Genomic DNA, 22,114 nt, shown 5'->3' with positions numbered 1-22,114 from the left:
ACACTAAAAAAATTAATGTATAGTGAGGGTGAATAGACAATTCACAGAAGAAATAGAAATGCCATTTAATGTATACAAAAGCACTTTACATCATTAATGAAAGAAATTCAAAGTGAAATGCATTACCTTGTCTAAAATTTTAGACTGCCAATGATTTTTGTTTTTATTTTTAGATTTTTTTTTTAATCTTTATTTTTGAGAGAGACAGAGACAGAGTAAGAGCTGGGGAGGGGCAAAGAGAGAGGGAGACACAGAATCTGAAGCAGGCTCCAGGCTGTCAGCACAGAGCCTGATGGGGGGCTTGAACTCATGGACTGTGAGATTGTGACCTGAGCCAAAGTCAGACGCTTAACTGACAGAGCCACCCAGGTGCCCCTGGCAACGATTTTAAAAGTGTATAAGGTCCACTATTGTTAAGAACGGGGAGAAATGAGCACTCAAATCCATGTATGCCCGATAGTTTAAATTGTTACAATTAAATTGGAAGACAGTGCATTATGTTGCTTTGTAGGAGGTTAACATTGGAGAGAGGGGAACAGTGTTCCACCTTGCTTGCTTATATTTTGTTTTGATATTGTATTATGTATTACATGTATAATAAAAAACTGATAGTTTTTTAAGGGTTAATAAGAAAATTCAAACATATTACATTTTAACAAATCAGGCTATTGGATTAATGTTCATCATAAATGTTCCTCAATTTCATAAACTTATTTTTATAATTATTTTAATAAGTTAAAAGACATAATTTATGGGGTCTCAAAAGTTAGAAATTAAAATCTTTATCATTGAACAAAATTCTGTTAGTCTTCCCTTGAGTAAAACAACTTTATTTATATTAAAACAGAGCTACCAAAGAAAATAAGGAGGACACGTCAGTTGACGCTTCTCAGGTAATACAGATTGAGCAATTTATCTTTTTTTCAAATCTCTTTCACCATCAGTATGTGGGATATAATTGTTCTGTTCTTCCCTTCTTCTTACAAATGGGTACTTGATAAATACTGCATATAAATGAGACCATCTATCTCTTGCTCACCTTATTATCTCATTGATTCATTCGTCTACTCATGTATTCATTCATTCATAAAACAGGTAATTCTTGAGTGCCTGCTTTTGTGCCAGCTCGAAAAATTATGCTAGGCAAGAAGAATCAGCCATGAATAAAACAAATCTCAACCTGTCCTCATGAATCTTAGAATCTAATGGGAAAGACAGACTCTGACAAGTACAAGCATGAGGAGTGTTACAAAAGAGTGCTATAGGAGAAGATAGCAAGGAACTTGACCAAGATGAGGGTCAGGAAAGACCTCCTGTAGGACATGACTTAACAGCTAAAACTGATGCATGAAGATACATAAGCTAGTCAAAAGGTGGAAAAACACTATTCCAGATAGAGGGGATTTCATATTCAAAGAGCTTGAGGTAGGAAGGAGCACATTTGAAGAAATTTAAAATATATATATGTATATATTTTAGCAGGAAAAAGAAAAGCAAAGGAAACAGTGTTGTGTTAACAAGGGCAGAGATAGGCAGGGGCAATTCAGTGGAAAGTCTTACGATAATTCTTTTAGTAGACAAATATTGGTTGAGTGTTTCCTATATGTCAGGCACTGTTCAAGGAATTGGTGAGGTATCATTGAATAAATCAAAGTCCCCCATTACCATGAAGCTGGCATTCTTTTATGTCTTGTCAACCTTTTTCGACTTTAACCTAAGAGCAAAGGAAAACTATGGAAAGGTTGTAAGCAGCAGAGATACATGGTCTGATGTCTGTTTTTAAAGGATTATTTTAGCTGAATTATGAAAAATGAATATTCCAGAAATCTTCTCTTCATCCAAAGCCACATGCATCTTTGAAGGATCCCTGACAGTAGGTATGGCCACCAGGAATAGTGAAACATATTTCCAGTGCAGTAAGGACATGCTTCTTCCTCTTGAGGACTGACCCATGCTGGTGAATATGAGAGAGAATATTTTTTCCATTTCCAAATAGAGAAGGACAACTAAGACATAGCCTTAGACAGTTTTGTGACGATATGTCAAATCAGCTGTGGGGAGACCTCTAATTAGATAGCTTAAATACTGGTTTTGCATCACAGATGCAAAGAATCTGCTGAAGGCTATGAGCCTTCTCTATAAAACAGAATTTTTATACTGTTTGAGGGAGTTCACAAACTCTAAAGGCCATCCACAGACCCCAGAATAATAGTCCCTACAATAAGAATTCAGATGTGATTTAAACACACACACACACACACACACACACACACACACACACAGAAGCTCACTTTACAGAAGCTTATAATTATGAAGAAACCACCTAGAAATGGGCAAGGGGCTCATTTTTAAACAGAAACATGCATTTTGGGGCTCCTGGGTGGCTCAGTCAGTTAAGTGTCCAACTTCTATTCAGGTCATGATCTCACGGCTCGTGGGTTTGAGCCCTGCGCTGGGCTCTCTGCTGACATTTCAGAGCCTGGAACCTGCTTCTGATTCTATCTCCGCCTCTCTGTCTCTGCCCCTCCCCTGCTCATGCTGTGTCTCTCTCTGTCTCTCAAAAATAAATAAATGTAAAAAATAAATAAATAAATAAAAAAGAAACATACATTTCATGCACACATACAATTTTTAGAAAACTTCTTCATTCTGCCAGAGAGGAAGAATGAAACTTGTAAAGCCAAGAAAGGAAACTTGTAGAGCCAAGAAAGTTTTGGGCTCTACATCAAAAGATTGTGAACCTGAACAGCCTCACTTCTCACGTAGTTTGGCTAATTGAAGGAGGGCGGCAAAGTACCCACCTCAGCCAAAATGTTTGCTTTTTGACCTAAGTTATTTGATTCTCAATGTTGTGCCTCACACGTTTACAAGAAAAAAAAAAGGATTTAAAAGATCTTACTTATGTAAAGACCGAATTTTTCTTTTTTTTAATATATTTTTAAAATTTTTTCATGTTTATTTATATGTGAGAGAGAGAGAGAGAGAAAGAGCCTGAGCAGGATAGGGGCAGAGAGACAGAGGCAGGATCCAAAGCAGGCTCCAGGCTCCGAGCTGTCAGCACAGAGGCCGATGCAGGGCTCGAACTCAGAGCAGTGAGATCATGACCTGAGCTGAAGTTGGTCACTTAACCAACTGAGCCACCCAGGTGCCCTTTTAAAAATTTTTTTTATTGCTTATTTATTTATCAGAGAGAGAGAAACAAAGAGAGTTAGAGGACAAGTGGGGGAGGGGCAGAGAGAGAGGGAGACACAGAATCTGAAGTAGGCTCCAGGTTCCGAGCTGTCAGCACAGAGCCCAGCATAGGGCTCGAACCCATGAACCATAAGATCATGACCTGAGCCGAACTCAGATGCTTAACTGACTGAGCCACCCAGGTGCCCCAAGACTGCATTTTTCAAAGTGCTTTCACAGCATTTTGGCCTGTGTAAAGATACTCATGTCAAACAATTCCTCAGAATTATATATAATTACAATATGATCCAGCAATTTCACTCATGGATTTATATCTGAAAGGGAAAGTAGGGACTCAAGCAAATATTTGTATACTTGTGTTCTTAGAAGCATCATTCACAGTAGCCAAAAGGTGAAAACAGTCCAGCAACCCAAGAGTCATTGACAGATGAATGCGCACACAAAATGTGGTATATACATACAGTGGAATGTTACTCGACCTTAAAAAGGAAGGCAATTCTGACATATGCTACAAAATGGATGAATCTTGAAGATATTATACTAGGTGAAATAAGCAGTCACAAAAAGACAAATACTATATGACTCTAGTTATAAGAAATCTATGTATCTATAGTAGTCACATTCATAGAGACAGGAAGTAGAAGGGTGTCAGGAGCTGAGGGAGGAAGAAACGGGGAGCTATTGTTTAATGGGTGTGGAGGTTCAGTTTGGGAAGATGTAAAAGTTCTGGAGATAGATGGTGATGATAGTTGCACAACAATGTGAATGTACTTAATGTCACTTTAAAATGGTAAAAATGTGGGGCGCCTGGGTGGCTCAGTCGGTTGAGCGTCCGACTTCAGCTCAGGTCATGATCTCACGGTACGTGAGTTCGAGCCCCGCATCGGGCTCTGTGCTGACAGCTCAGAGCCTGGAGCCTGCTTCCGATTCTGTGTCTCCCTCTCTCTCTGCCCCTCCCCTGCTCATGCTCTGTCTCTCTCTGTCTCAGAAATAAATAAAAAAACATTTAAAAAAATAATAAATAAATAAATAAATAAAATGGTAAAAATGAGGGGCACCTGGGTGGCTCAGTCAGTCAAGCATTGGACTTCAGCTTGGGTAATGATCTCATGATTTGTGAGTTTGAGCCAAGCTCCACATAGGGTGAGCCTGAGCCCTCCTTTGGGTGACCTCTCTGCCCCTTGTGGGATTATCTCTCTCTCTCTGTCCCTCTCTCACTTGCGCCCTCTCTCTCAAATAAATAAATAAATAAATAAAATAAAATAAAATAAAATAAAATAAAATGGTAAAAATGAAAAAAAAGGGGGGGGGTGGGATAGCACACCTGGCTGGCTCAATCAGTAGAGCATGCAACTCCTCATTTCAGGGTTGTGAGTTCAAGCCCCACATCGGGTGTAGAGATTACTTAAAAAATAAATAAATAAAATGTTTAAAATGAATAGTAAATAAATAATTAAAATGGCAAATTTTATGTTAGGTCTATTCTACCACAATAAAAAATCATATTCATGTCAGCTTCAGTTCATAAGGAAGATGATTACTGGCATTTATGTAGAACACAGATCAAATTTGTTAAATATACTGACATCACAAACAGGTCTTTTAACATTTTTTAACATCCATCCAATTTTGAAAGACAGAGCATGAGTGGGGAAGGGGCAGAGAGAGAGGGAGACACACAATCTGAAGCAGGCTCCAGGCTCTGAGCTGTCAGCACAGAGGCCGATGCAGGGCTCCAACTCAGAGCAGTGAGATCATGATCTGAGCTGACATTGGGCACTTAACCAACTGAGCCACCCAGGTGCCCCACAAAGTGGTCTTTTAAAAGACAGACTCATTTTCTCAGTCTAATTTTTTAATAATCCAAACAAAATGTACTGTTGTGGTAACCACATTTGTTGCAATGTATAAACTCAATTTGCTCCTTTTTTTGTGCCACCAGGAAAACCAAGAGGATCTAGGCTTGTGGGAGGAGAAATTCGGAAAATTTGTGGATGTCAAAGTTAATGGTAAAATTGAAACTTGTGTAGTATTAAAGCAGATCTTGCCAAAATCACTAAATGTTGCTACCTATAAGTCCCTTGAGCTCTGGCACCTAAAGAAGTGATTTCTGTAAGGGGAACAGAAATGTCAGATTTGGGTCCTTTATTGTTCAATGATGTATATCAACAGAGAAATAGTGAGTGTGTACCTTCAGTGGTCTCATGTTAAGGGCCTAGGTCAGCACACTGCTGGTACTACTCAGTATACAGACAGCCGCAAATCCCACATTCTATTTTTATGAGAGTCAAGTGATGAGAAACAAAATTCTAAAGCTCATTGGCTCCAATATTCCAAGCCATTGGTTCTCAACCTTTTCCAAGCCTCCCCATCATTCACACAAGTATCACATACCCATATGTGAAATTTCTCACTAGACTTAGTGATAGTATGTGTGTGGTGGGGAGTGAAGTTTGTCTCTTTTGGATATATGGTTCAGATACTTGGAGCTTATATAGTTGGAAGAAATACTTTCCTCCTTCCTCCTTCCTACCCAGTAGGATAACAGATCCTCCCTAACTCCTTGAGAATTTCTGTCCTAGCATCTGTATCTATAACCTAGTATAATGATCAGGGCTGACAATGTGTTCAAAGTTTGTAAGTAGGGGGGCCATCGGGCTTTCCTTTCTGTAACATCATAATGTTTTTTACCTTCTCTATAGCACCCCCTTTCCAGAAATTCCTTTAAATAAGGACCATTTGATATCAAATACTTTTACCTAAGAGTGAATATAAGTCTGTTATCTCTCCTAGTTACTTGCATTTTTCCCACATTTCTAAAATAATTGTTAAATAAAGGACCTTGTCTTTGGTTAAAAACAAAACCAAAAATGTATCTACAGTCATAGGGAAGGGATATTTTGAGGAGCCAGGGAAGATCCTCCTGATGGTCTAGGCATTATAGTCCCTTGTGCACAGTAAGAATAAATGATCAGGCAGAAGACATCCAGTCTTTCATCTAGTGAAGATTAAAATTGCTCGGTATCCTTTGTTTCCTAATGCAAAGAAGCATGAAGTACATTTTAGGAACTTTTAGATTAGAAAAAAAAATCTAAAACTTCATAGGTATGCTTTACAGATCGAAAGAATATTTACTGTAAATGAGAACACAGAGAGCTTCAAGCGTATAGCTAAGGAAACACTAACAAGTGACCAGAGCTTTGCCTTGTGCATGTTTGTATCCCCACAGTACCTAAATGTAACATCTTACAGAAAGGGCACACCATGATTTACTGATTGATCAGGGCAAGTTCAGGTCTCTCAATCCCTAGTCTAGTCATCTTGCTACACTCATAAGTAACTGAGTTTCCTTAAATGATTGTCCCATTAAGAAGCAAAATTCTATATCCTGGTCCCTACAGGCCCTGCTTCCATTGGTTTGGATTTCTCCTTGCACGGATTTGAGCATCTTTACGGGATCCCACAACATGCAGAATCACACCAACTTAAAAATACTGGGTAAAGTGAAAACAAAAATCCTTACAGGATGCTCTGGTTTCTGGACTGTAAAAGGTTTTTTTTTTTGTTTTTTTTTTTAATGTTTATTTATTTTTGAAGGAGAGAGAGAGCATGAGCAGGGGAAGAGGAGAGAGAGAGGGAGACACAGAATACGAAGCAGGCTCCAGGCTCTGAACTGTCAGCACAGAGCCCAACGCGGGGCTCGAACCCACAAACTGAGATCATGCCCTGAGCCAAAGTCAGATGCTTAATCAACTGAGCCACTCAGGCACCCCTGGACTATAAAAGTTTGAAGGGAAAATATGTGAGATGTCTGAGCCTGAGCCAATATGTGCCTGGTCTTGTCCTCCTTGAGCAGTGGTTTTCCATTTTTATCTTATTTTTGGCAAAAAATTGAGAACTATAAAACTGTAATTCTGAACCTAAAAATATATAGAGGAAGTAAGAATATGGAACTATTGTGGTTGAAGCAGGAGAGAGAGCTTCATCACACCACCTCCCTAGGTTTTGCTTTCACCTCTCTAGGCCTTTCTGCGGAACCTGGGGAGAATACAGGGTGAAAATCACTGACCTAGAGAAAGGTGTTTACCAACCTCTGAACCAGAGAATGAGACATTGTGGCATCTTGTGGCCCTTGGGTGGCTCAGTCAGTTGAGCGTCCAACTTCGGCTCACGTCACGATCTCACGGTTCATGAGTGCAAGCCCCTGCTGTCAGTGCAGAGCCTGCTTCAGCTCCTCTGTCCTCCCCCCTCTCCCTCGCCCTCCCCTGCTTGTGCTCTCTTCTCTCTCAAAAATAACAAAACATTAAAAAACAAGAAAAATTGTGGCATCTCATGTCACCTTTGATTCCCTTAGGGGGATCATTTCAGACTAACACTATTGACAAATAAATGCCAAAGACGTCAGACTAAGGAAGCAAAACCAAAGAGAAACAGTCTGATCAAGGGTTCAGATGCCGTTTCCACAACAGTTGGGCATGGTAACAAGTGAATCAGAAACTATGCTGCTCGCACACCAAGCCAAGCTCTATGCTTCCCACCCCAATTCAGTTCCCCATCTTTCCCTACTCAGTACTGTAGAAGCATGTTAGGACACTATCTGTCATTTTGTTTTAGCAGCAGAGAAATACACAATTTGCCAATGATATTTACTGTGTGCTTGCTATTGTAGAGGATTCACAGGAAATAGTCCTCACAAGAGGTATTCAGAAAAGATATCTAAGGGGTACCTGGGTGGCTCATTCGGTTAAGTAGCCAGCTCTTGGTTTCGGCTCAGGTCATGATCTCACAGTTCTTGTGTTTGTTGGGATTCTCTCTCTCCCTCTCTCTACCCCTCCCCTGCTCCTGCTCTGTCTCTCTCAAAATAAATAAACAAGAAAGAAAGAAAGAAAGAAAGAAAGAAAGAAAGAAAGAAAGAAAAAGAGAGAAAGAGAAAGAAAGAAAAAGATATCTAAGATATGAGACCATGCATGCCAGTTGTCACAGAAGGGGATGCCAAAGGAATCAAAGGAGGAGAATCACATTAACCTTGGTTGGGTTAGGAAAGTAGTACGAGTAAAGCCTTGAAAGATGCATAGGTCTCAAGTGTTTGCAGGGGAGAATGGAGCTATGCTATTCATTAATAATATATTTGTGATTGTAATTGATGATAGTCCCATCTTTGTGTGTTTCAGTGATGGCGATGCTTACCGTCTTTATAATCTGGATGTCTATGGATATAAAATACATGACAAAATGGGCATTTATGGTTCAGTGCCTTATCTCCTGGCCCACAAACCAGGCAGGACTCTAGGCATTTTTTGGCTGAATGCCTCAGAAACGCTAGTGGAGATCAATACAGAGCCTGCAGTAAAGGTGAGCTTATGGATCATGGCTGCATGTCATACTTACAAAACAAAACAAAAAAAAAAAAAAACTAGCGTAGTCATAGCCCTGGGCTTTGTAGTGGCAATTCTCTGCCACCAAAGTCTTTGCAATATAATCAAGTGAAAGTTAACAGTATGTACCAGTTAGTTACATATGGATGAGTGTTGTAAGCTAGAGGGAAAGTTTTCAGACCCTCATTCCATTCTTTTTCTAGTACACACTGACCCAGATGGGCCCCGTTGCAGCTAAACAAAAGGTCAGATCTCAAACTGATGTGCATTGGATGTCAGAGAGTGGAATCATTGATGTTTTTCTGCTGACAGGACCTACACCTTCTGATGTTTTCAAGCAGTACTCATACCTTACAGGTACAGCTTCTTGTTTCATTATATTTCTTCTATTGCATGTGTCCTAATTTTCAGTTAATATTTGTTGTACACTGTATAGAACTTATAAACAATTTGCCCAAGCTTTTCAAAAGGCAGGCATTTCTCTTCTCACCTTTATCCCATTCAGCTTGGTAAAATGTTGCACTGGGACTACAACTCTCCACTCTCTAATCCCTAATACTCTCCATCTACTTTCCTTGGAGCCTTTAAGCCCTGGGCTTTCTTTGCCTTTATCTCAGATGATCATTGATCAGTGTCCCAACCTGAACTTTTTCTATGTTCTCTTCTCCATTGAAATATACCACTGGTTTTAGCACTAAAGCATTTTATCTTGAAAAGATGTAAAAGATCATCTTTGTTGATGTGGAAAAAGCATTTGACAAAATTCAACACTATTTCATGATAAAAACTCTCAGAAGGCTAGGAATAGAAGGAAAGTTCCTCAACATGATAAAAGGCATTTATGAAAAATCCACAGCTAACACCCAATTCAGTGGTGAAAGACTGCAAGCTTTCCCCAAAGATCAGAATCAAGACAAAGCTGCCCACTTTGACCATTGCTATTGAACACTGTAGTGGAAGTTTCAGCCAGAGAAGTTAGACAAGAAAAAGAAATAAAAGGTATCCAAACTGGAAAGGAAGAAGTAAAATTATTTCTATTCACAGATGATGTGATCCAACATGTTAGAAAATCCCAAAGAATAGGGGCACCTGGGTGGCTCAGTCAGTTAAGTGTCTGACTTTAGCTCAGGTCACGATCTCATGGTTTTTGAGTTTCAGCCCCTCATTGGGCTCTGTGCTGAGAGCTCACAGCCTGGAGCCTGCTTCAGATTCTGTGTGTGTGTGTCTCTCTCTGCACCCTGTCCCCTGCCCTGCCTCCACTAGTGCGCTTGCTCTCTCTCTCTCTCTCTCTCTTAAAAATAAAACATTAAAAAAAAGTTAAAAAAAAAAAAAAGAAAATCCCAAAGAATCCACAAAAACTACCAGAGCTAATAATTTCACCAAAGTTGCAGGGTACATGATAGACACACAAAATCAGTTGTGTTTTTAAATACCAGCAATGAACAATCTAAAACAGAAATTGAGAAAACAATTCCATTTACAATAACATCCAAAAGAATAAACTACCTAGGAATAAATTTAACCAAGGAAGTGAAAGACTTGTACACTGAAAACTACAAAGCATTCTTGAAAGAAATTAAACAGGCCTAAATAAATGGAAAGACATCCTATGTTCATGGATTGGAAGTCTTAATATTGTCAAGATGACAATACTACCAAAAGCAATGTACAGATTCACTGCAATCTCTACCAAAATTCCAGTAGTCATTTTTTGAAAAAGTGGGAAAGCTGATCTTCAAATTCATATGGAATTGCAAGGGGCCCCGAATAGCCAAACAATTCTGGGGGGCGGGGGGGTGTTGGGGGTGGCAGACTTACACTTCCCAGTTTCAGGCCTTACTGTAAAGTAATCCAAACAATATGGTACTGGTATAAGGATAGACACATAGACCAATGGAATAGAATTGGAAGTCCAGAAATAAACCCATACATCCCTGGCCAATTGATTTCAGCAAAGGTTCAAGACCACTTACTGGGGAAAGAATAGTCTCTTAAACACGTGGTACTAGGATAAGTGGATAGACACATGCAAAAGGATGAAGTTGGAACCCTACCTAACACCATACCACACACAAAAAACTCAAAATAGATAAACAACATAAATATAAGAGCTAAAGCCATAAAACTCTTAGAAGAAAACAGGGGCCAACCATCATGACCTTGGATTTGGCAACAGATTCTTAGAAAAGACACTAAAATCATGAGCAAGAGAAAGAAATAATAAGTAAGTTTGACTTCATTAAAATTAAAAAACTTTGTGCATCAAAGAACATTATCAAGGAAGTAAAAGGCAATATACAGGATGGGGGACAATATTTGCAAAGCATACATTTGTTAAGAGTCTAGTATCTAGGATATATAAAGAACCCTTACAACTGTACAACAAAAAGATAACTCAGTTCTAAAATGGGCACAGTACTTGAACAGTCTCTAAAGATATACAAATGGGTTAACAAGCACATGATAAGTTTCTCAACATCATTAGTCATTAGGAAAGTGAAAATTAAAACCACAATGAGATCCTACTCCATACCCACTATGATGGCTAATTTTTTTTTTTAATAGAAAATAGTAAGTATTGGTGAGGATGTGAAGAAACTGGAACCTCATACACTGCTGTTGGGAACATAAAATGGTTCAGCTGCTGTGGAAACATTCTGGCATTTCAAAGAGCTAAACATAGCATTTAATATGTCAACTTGTCTAGGTCACAGTACCCAGATATCTGGTTAAACACTAGTCTAGATGTCACTATGAAGCTATTTTTTAGATGAGATTATCCTGTCAGTACTATTAGTTACATTGATAGACTTTGATTAAAGCAGATTACTCTCAGTAACATGGGTAACCTTCATCCAATCAGTTGAAAACCTTAAGAGAAAAGGACTGAGGCTCTCTAAAGAGAAGAATCTGTCTCCAGACTGCCTTCATATGTAAGCTGCACCTTCCCTGGGTCTTTGGTCTACCAGCTTGCCCCGTGGAATTCAGAGTTACCAGCCCCCACAATCACATGAACCAGTTCTTAAAATCATTCACTCTGTAAGTGTAGAAATATATATATATATACATACATACATATACATACGTACACACATCCTGTTCTATTCCTCTGCAGAACACTGTCTAATATCCTTCATATATATACATATATATATATATATATATATGTATATATATATTCATTCCTGTATATCCTTTATATATCCCAGCAATTCCACTCTAGATAAGTGAAAGTAAGGACTTGGAGGGACACTTGTATGGCAATGATCATTGCAGCACTATTCACAATAGCCAAAAGAGGGAAACAAGTACCCATCAAAGATGAATGGATAAACAAAATGTGTTAAATACATAAAATGGAATATCATTCACTAATTTAACAAGGGATGACATTCAGATACATGCTGCAGCATGAATGAACCTTCAAAACATTATTCAAATGAAATATGCCAGACATAAAGGGACAAATATTGTATGATTCTACTTACATGAAGTACCTGCAATAGGCAAATTCATAAAGACAAAAAGTAGATTAGCAGTTATCAGAGGCTGGAGGGTGGGATGGGTATTGGAAAGCTATGGCTTAATGGTTCAAATTTCTGTCTGGGGTGATATAAAATTTTGGAAAGAGGTAGTGGTAATGTTTATACTACATTGTGAATATAATTAATGCCACTGAATTGTACACTTTAAAATGGTTAAAAGGACAAATTCTATGTTCTCTTTTGCCATTTTTTGTAAAATGGTAATATAATATTACCCCCCCCCCAATTGAATTGTATGCTTTCATTTGGTCAGTTGTATGGTATGTGAGTTACATCTCAATAAAGCTGTTAAAAATAAAAGAAATGTAGCATCGCTTCTGATGCATTCTCTTGCTAAAAGTTCCTGGGTCCAGCCCATGTTCAAGGGAAGAGGAATTTGATTCCAACTTTGGTGGGAAAAACAACCAAAAATTTATGGATATGGGAAGACACACATATAGGAATAAGCACTGTCAAGGCCCACTGATAGGCCTTTTCAGCATTGTTACTGGGGAGAATAAGCCTGGTTTATAGGAAGATGCTTCAAAAACAGTGGGTCTGCCACCATGTTCAAAGAAATCCAAGTTTTAAGTTTAGAGACTACCTGTTGACTCCTGATGAGGACTTAACAACATCCCCCCTTCTTCTCTCCCAATATTGTTATATCATAATGTTTAGTTAAATCAATATTTAGTGTTTATACTTTTCAAATGCTCAAAGGTGTCAGATAATTTACCCAACCCACTTTTCTCTCTCTAACCTTCCCTCCCAGCTCTCTCTGTCCTGCCCCCATCTAGGTTGTTGCTCTCCAGGCTCCCTGCACAGCTGTCATCCTAGGACTTTTGCTTACTATTTTCTGGTGTTTGATCCCCCTTCTCTTGGGTTCCATGTTTTCCTTTCTTGTGGTTTATTACCTTATTGTTTTTGGTTTTTGTTTATAGCATCTTCTGGTAGTTTCCTAAGAAAGTGCCTGTGAGGTACATTTTTTGCATCTATGCAGGTATGAAAACATCTTTTCTACCTTCACTCTTGATAATTTGGCTAGATTGAAAATTATTTCTTGGTGGGGGGCTTAGTGGTTTAAGCATCTGACTTTTGATTTCGGCTCAGGTCATGATCTCACAGTTTGTGAGATCAAGACCCCGCACTAACAGCATGGAGTCTGCTTGGGATCCTCTCTCTCCTCTCTTCCCTACCCCCCACATGCACACACTTTCTTTCTCTCAAAATAAAGATTCTTTTAAAAAAGAAAATAATTCTCCCTATGACCCAGAAATTGCACTACTAGGAATTTATCCAAAGGATACAAAAATGCTGATTCAAAGGGGCACATACACCCCAATGTTTGTAGCAGTGCTATCAGCAAAAGCGAAAATATGGAAAGAGCCCAAATGTCCATCAACTGATGAATGGATCAAGAAGATGTGGTATATATTTATAATTGAATACTATTCAGAGATGAAAAAGAATGAAAGCTTGCCATTTGCAACAACATGGATGGAACTGGAAGGTATTATGCTAAGTGAAATAAGTGAGAGAAAGACAGATATAATATGATTTCACTTACATGTGGAATTTGAAAAACTCTACAAAAGAACATAGGGGAAGGGAAGGAAAAATAAGGTAAAAACAGGGAGGGAGGCAAACCATAAAAGACTCTCAAATATAGAGAATAAATTGGGGGTTGCTGGAGGGGGCTAGGTTAAATGGGTGAGAGATATTAAGGAGGGCACTTTGCAGGATAAGCACAGGGTGTTATATGTAAGAGATGAATCACTGGGTTCTACTCCTGAAGCCAAGACTATACTGTATGTTAACTTGAAAAAAAATTAATAAAAAAATTATTTCTCTATTTCCTTCCATCTTCTTGCTCCAAAATCACTCTGAATTCTGTTTCCTTGTGTATGATCTATCTTTTTCTTCTGAAATATATTCCGAAATTTCTAATACTTTGAAATTCTGGAAATTGACAATAAAATGCCTTGATATAGATCTTTTTAAAAATTTTGTTCATGTCGGGGCGCCTGGGTGGCTCAGTCGGTTAAGCGTCCGACTTCGGCTCAGGTCACGATCTCGCGGTCCGTGAGTTCGAGCCCCGCGTCAGGCTCTGGGCTGATGGCTCAGAGCCTGGAGCCTGCTTCCGATTCTGTGTCTCCCTCTCTCTCTGCCCCTCCCCCGTTCATGCTCTGTCTCTCTCTGTCTCAAAAATAAATAAACTTAAAAAAAAATTAAAAAAAAAAAATTTTGTTCATGTCAGTGCAGGGCTCGAACTCACTAACTGTGAGATCATGACCTGAGCTGAAATCAAGACTCAGATGCTTTAACCGACTGAACCACCCTGGCACCACAATATAAATCTTTTTTTTTTTTTTTTTTTTTCAAATAATCATTGTGCTGGGTATTAAATGTGAGCTCTTTCAGTCTTTAGAATGGTGTCCTTCACTTTTGGTAAACAGTCTTGGATTATTCCTTTGATAATTTCTTCCCCTCCCTTTTCTCTTTCTACTGTACAGATCTTATAATCTCCCTTATTTTCTAAGTTTTCTCAATTTTATCTTCTAGGCCTTCCATTTATGCTGTATTTCTAATTTCTTCATACTAGTTCTTTTTCTCTGATTGTTCTTTATTTCCAGTGTCTTAAACTAGTCTTATTTCAGTATATTTTTTCATCTCTCTGACATACTAATGATAGATAATGTTTTGATGTTTACTTTGGTTCCTTGTATTGTCTCTGTTTTCTCAGAAATCCTTTTATTCTATTTCTTTTTTTTTTAATTTTTTTTTAATGTTTATTTATTTTTGAGAGATAGAGAGACAGAGCTTGAGAGGGGAAGGGCCAGAGAGAGAGGGAGACACAGAATCTGAAGCAGGCTCCAGGCTCTGAGCTGTCAGCACAGAGCCCGATGCGGGGCTCGAACTCACGAACCACGAGATCATGACCTGAGCCAAAGTCGGGACACTTAACCAACTAAGCCACCCAGGCACCCCTCATTCTATTTCTTTATGTGGATCCTTCTAATCTTGGAGGCTTTCAATAAGGTTCTGCCTCAAAGCGCTCTAGTATTGGGGGTGGAAGGTGGAGGGGGGGAATCTTCCCTCTAGGAGTTTTCTGAGAAGAGAGATGAGCTCTTCTCATCATATTCCCCTTTCAAACACTCTGGTGAGAGCCTCCCTCACTTTGCTCAACAGTTACCACCTCTCCTCTGTCCCACACTTCCCCAAGTTTTGTTGAAATTACTCCTCTCCCATTCTTTTTGTTCTTGTGGCTTTATTCTTTTTTTTTTTTTTTTCTTTCCTTTACTCTGATTTTAGTGGGACTTTAGGAGGGAAAAGAGAAATGCAGGTGGTTGACCAGAAGTCTGCCATGTTATCAGTAAATGTTTTGATAGCAATTGATAGTTTTCCTGCCTTTAATCCCCTTCCCTTTTAGTCAGTCTCAACACTGCTCCCTAATTTTTCTAAAACATAGGTATGCTAAGATCACATCTTGCCAAACTTTTGATGACTTCCCATAAGATTTAGTATTCCTAGCCTGAACTACAGGGACCCTTACAAACTGACCCTCTCCAGTTTCGTCTTCTACTGGTCTCTCTCACAATGTAACCACCCTGGATTATTTATTTTTCCCTAAGCTTATCATGCACTCCTCTGCCTCTTTGTCTTTTCCATTCCCTGTGCCTCAATGCTCTATGCATTCTCTCTGGTAGATTCCTCCTACTTACTCTTCAAGGTCCAAAACCAAGTGTTACTACCTCTTTGAAGCCTTTTTTTTTTTTTTTAACATTTATTTATTTTTGAGAGAGAGACAGAGAGCAAACAGGGGAGGGGCAGAGAGCGAGGGAGACACAAAATCTGAAGCAGGCTCCAGGCTCCGTGCTGTCAACACAGAGCCTGACATGGGGCTCAGACTCACAAACCATGAGATCATGACCTGAGCCAAAGTCGGACATTCAACTCACTGAGCCACCCAGGCGCCCCTAGCCTTTCAAGTCTCCACATTTTACTGCAGGCAGTATTAACTCCTCTGTATTCCCATAATACTAGGCTGATACCTTTAACATAGCAGTTACACCTCTAAGCAGAACAGTTAATTTACGTACCTGCCTCATCAGCCAAATTATCACTTTCTTGGGGGTGAAGACAGTGTTCTCTTCTCCTTGATATTCTAAGTACCAAGCTCAGTGCTTAGACCCTGTAGACATTTAGGACATGTTTATCAAATGTGTAATTATCATTGTGATGGTAGCTGGCTCAGTTGTCATCTTCCACTTTCAGGCACACAAGCCATGCCCCCTCTCTTCTCTCTGGGGTACCATCAGTGCCGCTGGAACTATGAGGATGAGCAGGATGTAAAAGCAGTGGATGCAGGATTTGATGAGCATGACATTCCTTATGATGTCATGTGGCTGGACATAGAGCATACCGAGGGCAAAAGGTACTTCACCTGGGACAAGAAAAGATTCCCAAATCCCAAAAGGATGCAAGAGCTGCTCAGAAACAAAAAACGTAAGGTAAAATAAGCTGACGCTTTGAAACCTTTTCATTACAAAGCATTTTTTTTTATTATTTAAAACTGGCATTGGCACATTAGTGGAGGAGAGCCATCTGATAAAAAATGGCCATGGAAATAGTACCTTCAAATGTAATTGTAACTGTGATAACAGGAAAGCAATGATGGAAAGATGGTCACACCATCCGTCCCTGCCTTAGGTGTTGAGGTCCCTGCAGGACAAAGGGACCTAGAATTCAGTCTCATTTGTTGTGGCCATCCTGTAGTGATTTGATAGATACCCCAAAAGCATGATTTGGTTCTGATGTCAACATCAATCTCGAGATTGGGGACATCACATGGACACCAAGAGGGTCTGAAAAGGTTGATTAGTCACATAGGCATTCTTGGGGGAGTAGGGCTGGCTCCCAGGCTGCTCTCAGGATGTCTTGAGAGAGCTGGGAATGGAAACATCTCAGCTTTTGTGGTGCTTGGAGGTTTGGACTGGGGTGAGGATTCCTATGCATGCTCAGGGCTTGTGTGGTTTGAACTTCCTGCTGGCACCCAAGGAGGGAGCATTAGGGCTTTCTTTGTCAGATGTGGGCAGAAGGGTAAGGGGGAGTGGTGGGGCTAGAAAGCTCTTAACAGTCCATCAAAAATGGAGTCATATTCTTCATCATACCATTTTTTCTGCATGCTTCCCTGATGGACTCCACCTATCAATCTGGCCAAAGGAAGAACTAAAATAGAAAATGGAGAGGGGAAAAAAGACACTGGAAAGTATGTAATACAGGTGTGGTGGTGGTAACAGCAATAATGAATAGAAGGAGGGAGAGGAAAAAATTGAGAGAGGAAAAGCGGGAGAACCCTAGATGTTTCATATAAATGGATCCCTGCAGTCCCTCTCCTTGAGATTAAAGTTGTCTTTTCAATCCATTCCTTTGAGCCCCAGACCTTTCACAGGTGACCAGAGCCAATTATATTAACTCCTAATTTCCAAGTTAATAAATAGCTACCATTTGGCAAGCACTTACTATTGGCCACAGAATTTGATAGAACACAGTATTCTATCCAGTCATCACGGAATTATGAGGTAGATCTTGTTAGCCCATTTTTCAGGTGAAGAAACTGAGGCTTAGTTTTGTATTTTGCACAAAGGCACGTAATAAATAAGTAGGAGGCCAAGAATCTGAACTCTGATTTGCCTGACTCCAGAACCCATGTTATTCTAAGCAACTATTTATTGAAGCCATCAGATGTTCAAAATACCGTGCTACAGATGAAGGGAATGCAAAGATGAGCTCCTTGAGGTCTTGCAGTGAGTTGGGGGAAAGACAAGTATACAACAACCACAATGTAGGGCAATAATGTAACAGCCAAAGAAAGATCAAGGTCAGGAGGGGACTAAGAGAGAGAGAAGATTGCATCCAGCTAGATTCAAACTGGGCTTTGTGCATTTTAGATGAGCCCTGAAGGATGACTCTCTAACTAGCTGAGAAAAGGGGAGGAAGCAGTGCAGCCAGAGGCTGAAGCACCCAGTGGTGTTTGGAAAACAGTACGCAGGTTGGTTTGGCAAGAAAACCATGTGCAAGAAAAGGCATGTGCAAGGTTTAAGTAGTAGGGAATCTGACCTTATTGTAGGCTGCTTTGTATACATTTGGAGACATTAAAAGTTTTTGAATAAGAGGTTAGTATGAAGAATATGTGAAGAACACCTACCACTCAACAACCAAAAAACAAACAACCCAATTAAAAATTGAAAAAAAGGACTTAATAGACATTTCTTCAAAGATATACAAATAGTCAACAAGCACATGAAAAGATGCTTAACATCACCAGTCATTAGGAAAATGCAAACAGAACCACAATGAGATACTGCCTCATGTCGTTAGGATGGCTACTATGAACAAACAGAAAGTAGCAAGTAAGGAGGTACAGAAACAGAAACACTGATAGTGGAAAATAAATGTAAAGTGTTGCAACCAGTACAGAAAACAGTTTGGTAATTCCTCAAAAAGTTAAAAATACAATTACCATATGATCCAGGAAACCCACTTATGGGTATATACTCAAAGGAATTGAAAGCAGGTACTTGAGCAGATATTTATATGCCCATATTCTTATCAGCACTATTCACAATAACTGACAGTGGAAGCAATCCAAGTGTCCATCAGCAGATGACTGGGTAAACAAAATGTGGTAAATACATACAATGGAATATTATTCAGCCTTAAAAAAGAAGAGATCCCGTCACAAGCTACAACATGGATGAACCTTGCAGACACAATGCCAAGTGATATAAGGCAGTCACAAAAAAGATGAATACTGTATGATTTCATCAATCTGTAATACCTACAGCAGTCAAAATCATAGAGACGGAAAGAATAATGGCAGTTGCCCAAGACTGGACAGAGGAGGGAATTAGTTGTTTTTAATGGCTATGGAGTTTCAGTTTTACAAGACGGAAAGAGTTCTGGACATTGCACAACTCTGTGTATGTACTTGTACCCTTAAAATTGGTTAAGATGGTAAATTTTATGTTATGTGTATTTTACTACAATTAAAAGTGTTTTAAAGTTTTTGACCGGGGCGCCTGGGTGGCGCAGTCGGTTGAGCGTCCGACTTCAGCCAGGTCACGATCTCACGGTCCGTGAGTTCGAGCCCCGCATCGGGCTCTGGGCTGATGGCTCGGAGCCTGGAGCCTGTTTCCGATTCTGTGTCTCCCTCTCTCTCTGTCCCTCCCCCGTTCATGCTCTGTCTCTCTCTGTCCCAAAAATAAAATAAACGTTAAAAAAAAAAAAAAAAAAAATTTAAAAAAAAAAAATAAAGTTTTTGAGCAATGGAAAATTAAACTTCAGTTTGCAGAATAGATTTGAATAGATTTGAGGAAGGGTGTTGACAAGGTTGTCCTAGACAAATAAAGGGTTTTGATGCCCTGGAGTAGGAGGTGATGGTATTAGAAAGGTAGAAAGATCCTAGAGACACAGAGTTGTGATGACAGCTCTTCTCAAACCTCCTTCCTAACTATACCTGTACCATTGGGTTTGGGCTTTTTTGTTTTTAACACGCTATTCTCTTGTTTTCTTTAATGTTTGCTTTTGTCAGTGTTAACTTCTAGATGTCTAGGGAGCAGGGACGACTTAATCCTCTATGTATAGCACCCAGCACCTCAGACAGGAGCTTAGTAACTGCTATTTTGAGAACACGTATTGGTTGGGAAGCAATAATTATGGAAGAGCACTGGCCGAGTTTTGATACTAATTACATTTCCATAAGCATGAAAAGTTATTGGGTTTTACCAGTATCTTAAATATTTCAATACTAGTAGTTATTTCTGAGTAAAATTTGAGCCCCAAAACTATGATGAAAAGTATAAAAACCAACATATAACTCCTGTGAAACTGAAGAGCTCATCAAACCTCTATGTCCTGACAGCTTGTGGTCATCAGTGACCCCCACATCAAGATTGATCCTGACTACTCAGTGTATGCTGAGGCCAAAGAACAGGGCTTCTTTGTGAGGAATCACGAAGGAGGAGACTTTGAAGGGGTATGCTGGCCTGGTAAGATAGCACTTTATATACTTATTATTTCCACTTGTTTAGTCCCAATTAACAAAGATTGCGTGGCCATCACCCTCATTTCTTATGGATGTCTTTTGCCACAGCGTAAGCACCTTTAAGAAAGTTTTCTTTTGTATCAAAAGATCCTTTTGTATCTTCTATAACATCTGGTACAGTGTCCTCTGTATACATTTCTCAGTCAATGAATGAATGGAAACAAACAAACAAACAAACAAAACAGGGAAGCCTTAATAGTACTCTAAGCAAATCAAAGTAAAAAGCCAAGGGATGAGAAAAGGAGAGGAGAAAAAAAAGAACAAGTGGCCTATAGTCTCTCCCTGTCAATCTTTTTTGCCTTGTTAGCCCATAGTTTTGACTTCTCAGACTTCCGTGAGTGACCTCAGCTGCCTCCAGCAACTCTGGATGCTTTATTTCAGAAGGTATTAATTTAAAGCCTTGGTAGAACCTTGAGGACAAAAAGGAATCACCACTCTATCCTCTCCTGGCACTCCATCACAAATCCAAGTACTGCAGAGAAACCCCATGCATCCTTCCCCCCGCCTCCCCCTGCCCACCCTTATACCATTCATGAACACTTCTTTGTTCTCTTTAAGAACAGAAGGGTCACTCCAGATTATTTGCCATGATTTCTTGGGCTATCCTGGGCCATCCAGGCTCCTTCTGGATGCTTGTTCATTGGCATTCCCCTGGGCCTCTCCGGTTGGAAAGTCTAGTCCAGATTATCATTGGAGTCCAGCAATGCCTTCATGCACTTCTTGACAGACTGCACCTCTGTATCAACTACCTTACATTTAGGGTGCCCAGTGATTACCCAACTTTGACATCTTCTCTACAACATATCTAACCATGAGGACCACTGTTTCTCACAGTCTGTCTACTCTTCTGCCTCTACAGGTCTCTCCTCTTACCTGGATTTCACCAATCCCAAGGTCAGAGAGTGGTATTCAAGTCTTTTCACTTTCTCTGCCTATCAGGTTTGTTTTTATTCTTTTGCTCTTTCCTAGTGACTTGGGAGGATGAAAGAAGGAAAAACATGATTGAATGGATAGAGTGCTTCATTGAGTAGCTCTTGACAAGTAATCCTGGGATGAAAATGCAAGGAAGGCAACCACATTACAGGCTTTGATGGTGCGAGGAGAGGTGCCACATATATTACCAAGTGCACAAAAGCTGTGATTTCTACTTCCATTATAATAGACTCTGTGACGTATCAAAGTACTTAATAATATTATATGTTAAAATTACTATATAAATTTTACATAAAACAATATTCTATAGCTTATTTAAAGATGATGATAATGATATATGTGAGAATATCTTGCAAATTATAGGGGCGCCTGGGTGGCTTGGTCAGTTAAGCGTCCAACTTCTGCTCAGGTCATGATCTCGTGGTTCGTGAGTTTGAGCCCCACATCAGGCTCACTGCTGTCACGCAGAGCCCACTTTGGATCCTCTGTCCCCCTCTCTCTCTGCCCCTCCTCGCTCATGCTGTCTCTTTCTCTCTCTTGAAAATAAATAAACATTAAAAAAATGAAAGAAGTGATAAGAATTGAAATTTTTAAAGAGGTGTAATAATAAATCAATTCTTAAAATATTATAAATATATATAAAATATATAAAAAAAGAAATATATCAAAAACTATAAGAAAGAACTGGAGAGGCCACTTCTAGAAAACAGTTTTCAACCCATTATGAGGATGATAATAATGATGTTTAGTATAAATTGAGTATTGCTGTGTGCCAAGCACTGTGCTAAGCACTTTATGTACATTTTACCATTTCATCTTCAGAGTAACCTCTGAGGTTGAAACTATAATGAACTCTAATCCCACAGATGAGGAAACTGACATATGGACAAGTTTAAAACCCCACTAAGTTCGCTCATCTTAGTAAGTGGTAGACCTAAGATTTGAACTCAGTCTGTTTGTCTCCCAAGCCCAAGTCTTAACTA

General features: G+C 39.4%; 1 protein-coding gene across 7 annotated transcripts in view; it reads left to right on the top strand.

The window, feature by feature from the left end:
• Window positions 1–22,114, top strand: part of GANC (glucosidase alpha, neutral C) — a 73,830-nt gene that overhangs the window by 27,753 nt on the left and 23,963 nt on the right. For all 7 annotated transcript variants that reach the window (XM_042942285.1, XM_042942287.1, XM_042942282.1 and 4 more), the window contains 8 exons: window positions 848–893; window positions 5,135–5,201; window positions 6,594–6,690; window positions 8,364–8,544; window positions 8,771–8,924; window positions 16,367–16,602; window positions 20,016–20,142; window positions 21,058–21,137. In XM_042942285.1, the coding sequence (XP_042798219.1) occupies window positions 848–893; window positions 5,135–5,201; window positions 6,594–6,690; window positions 8,364–8,544; window positions 8,771–8,924; window positions 16,367–16,602; window positions 20,016–20,142; window positions 21,058–21,137 (988 nt within the window). The remainder of the gene's footprint in view (window positions 1–847; window positions 894–5,134; window positions 5,202–6,593; window positions 6,691–8,363; window positions 8,545–8,770; window positions 8,925–16,366; window positions 16,603–20,015; window positions 20,143–21,057; window positions 21,138–22,114) is intronic.

The sequence above is a fragment of the Panthera leo genome, chromosome B3 (genome assembly GCF_018350215.1).
Source record: "Panthera leo isolate Ple1 chromosome B3, P.leo_Ple1_pat1.1, whole genome shotgun sequence".
NCBI lineage: Eukaryota > Metazoa > Chordata > Mammalia > Carnivora > Felidae > Panthera > Panthera leo.
The sequence above is the reverse complement of the archived record's forward strand: the minus strand, read 5'-3'. Positions and strand labels throughout refer to the sequence as shown.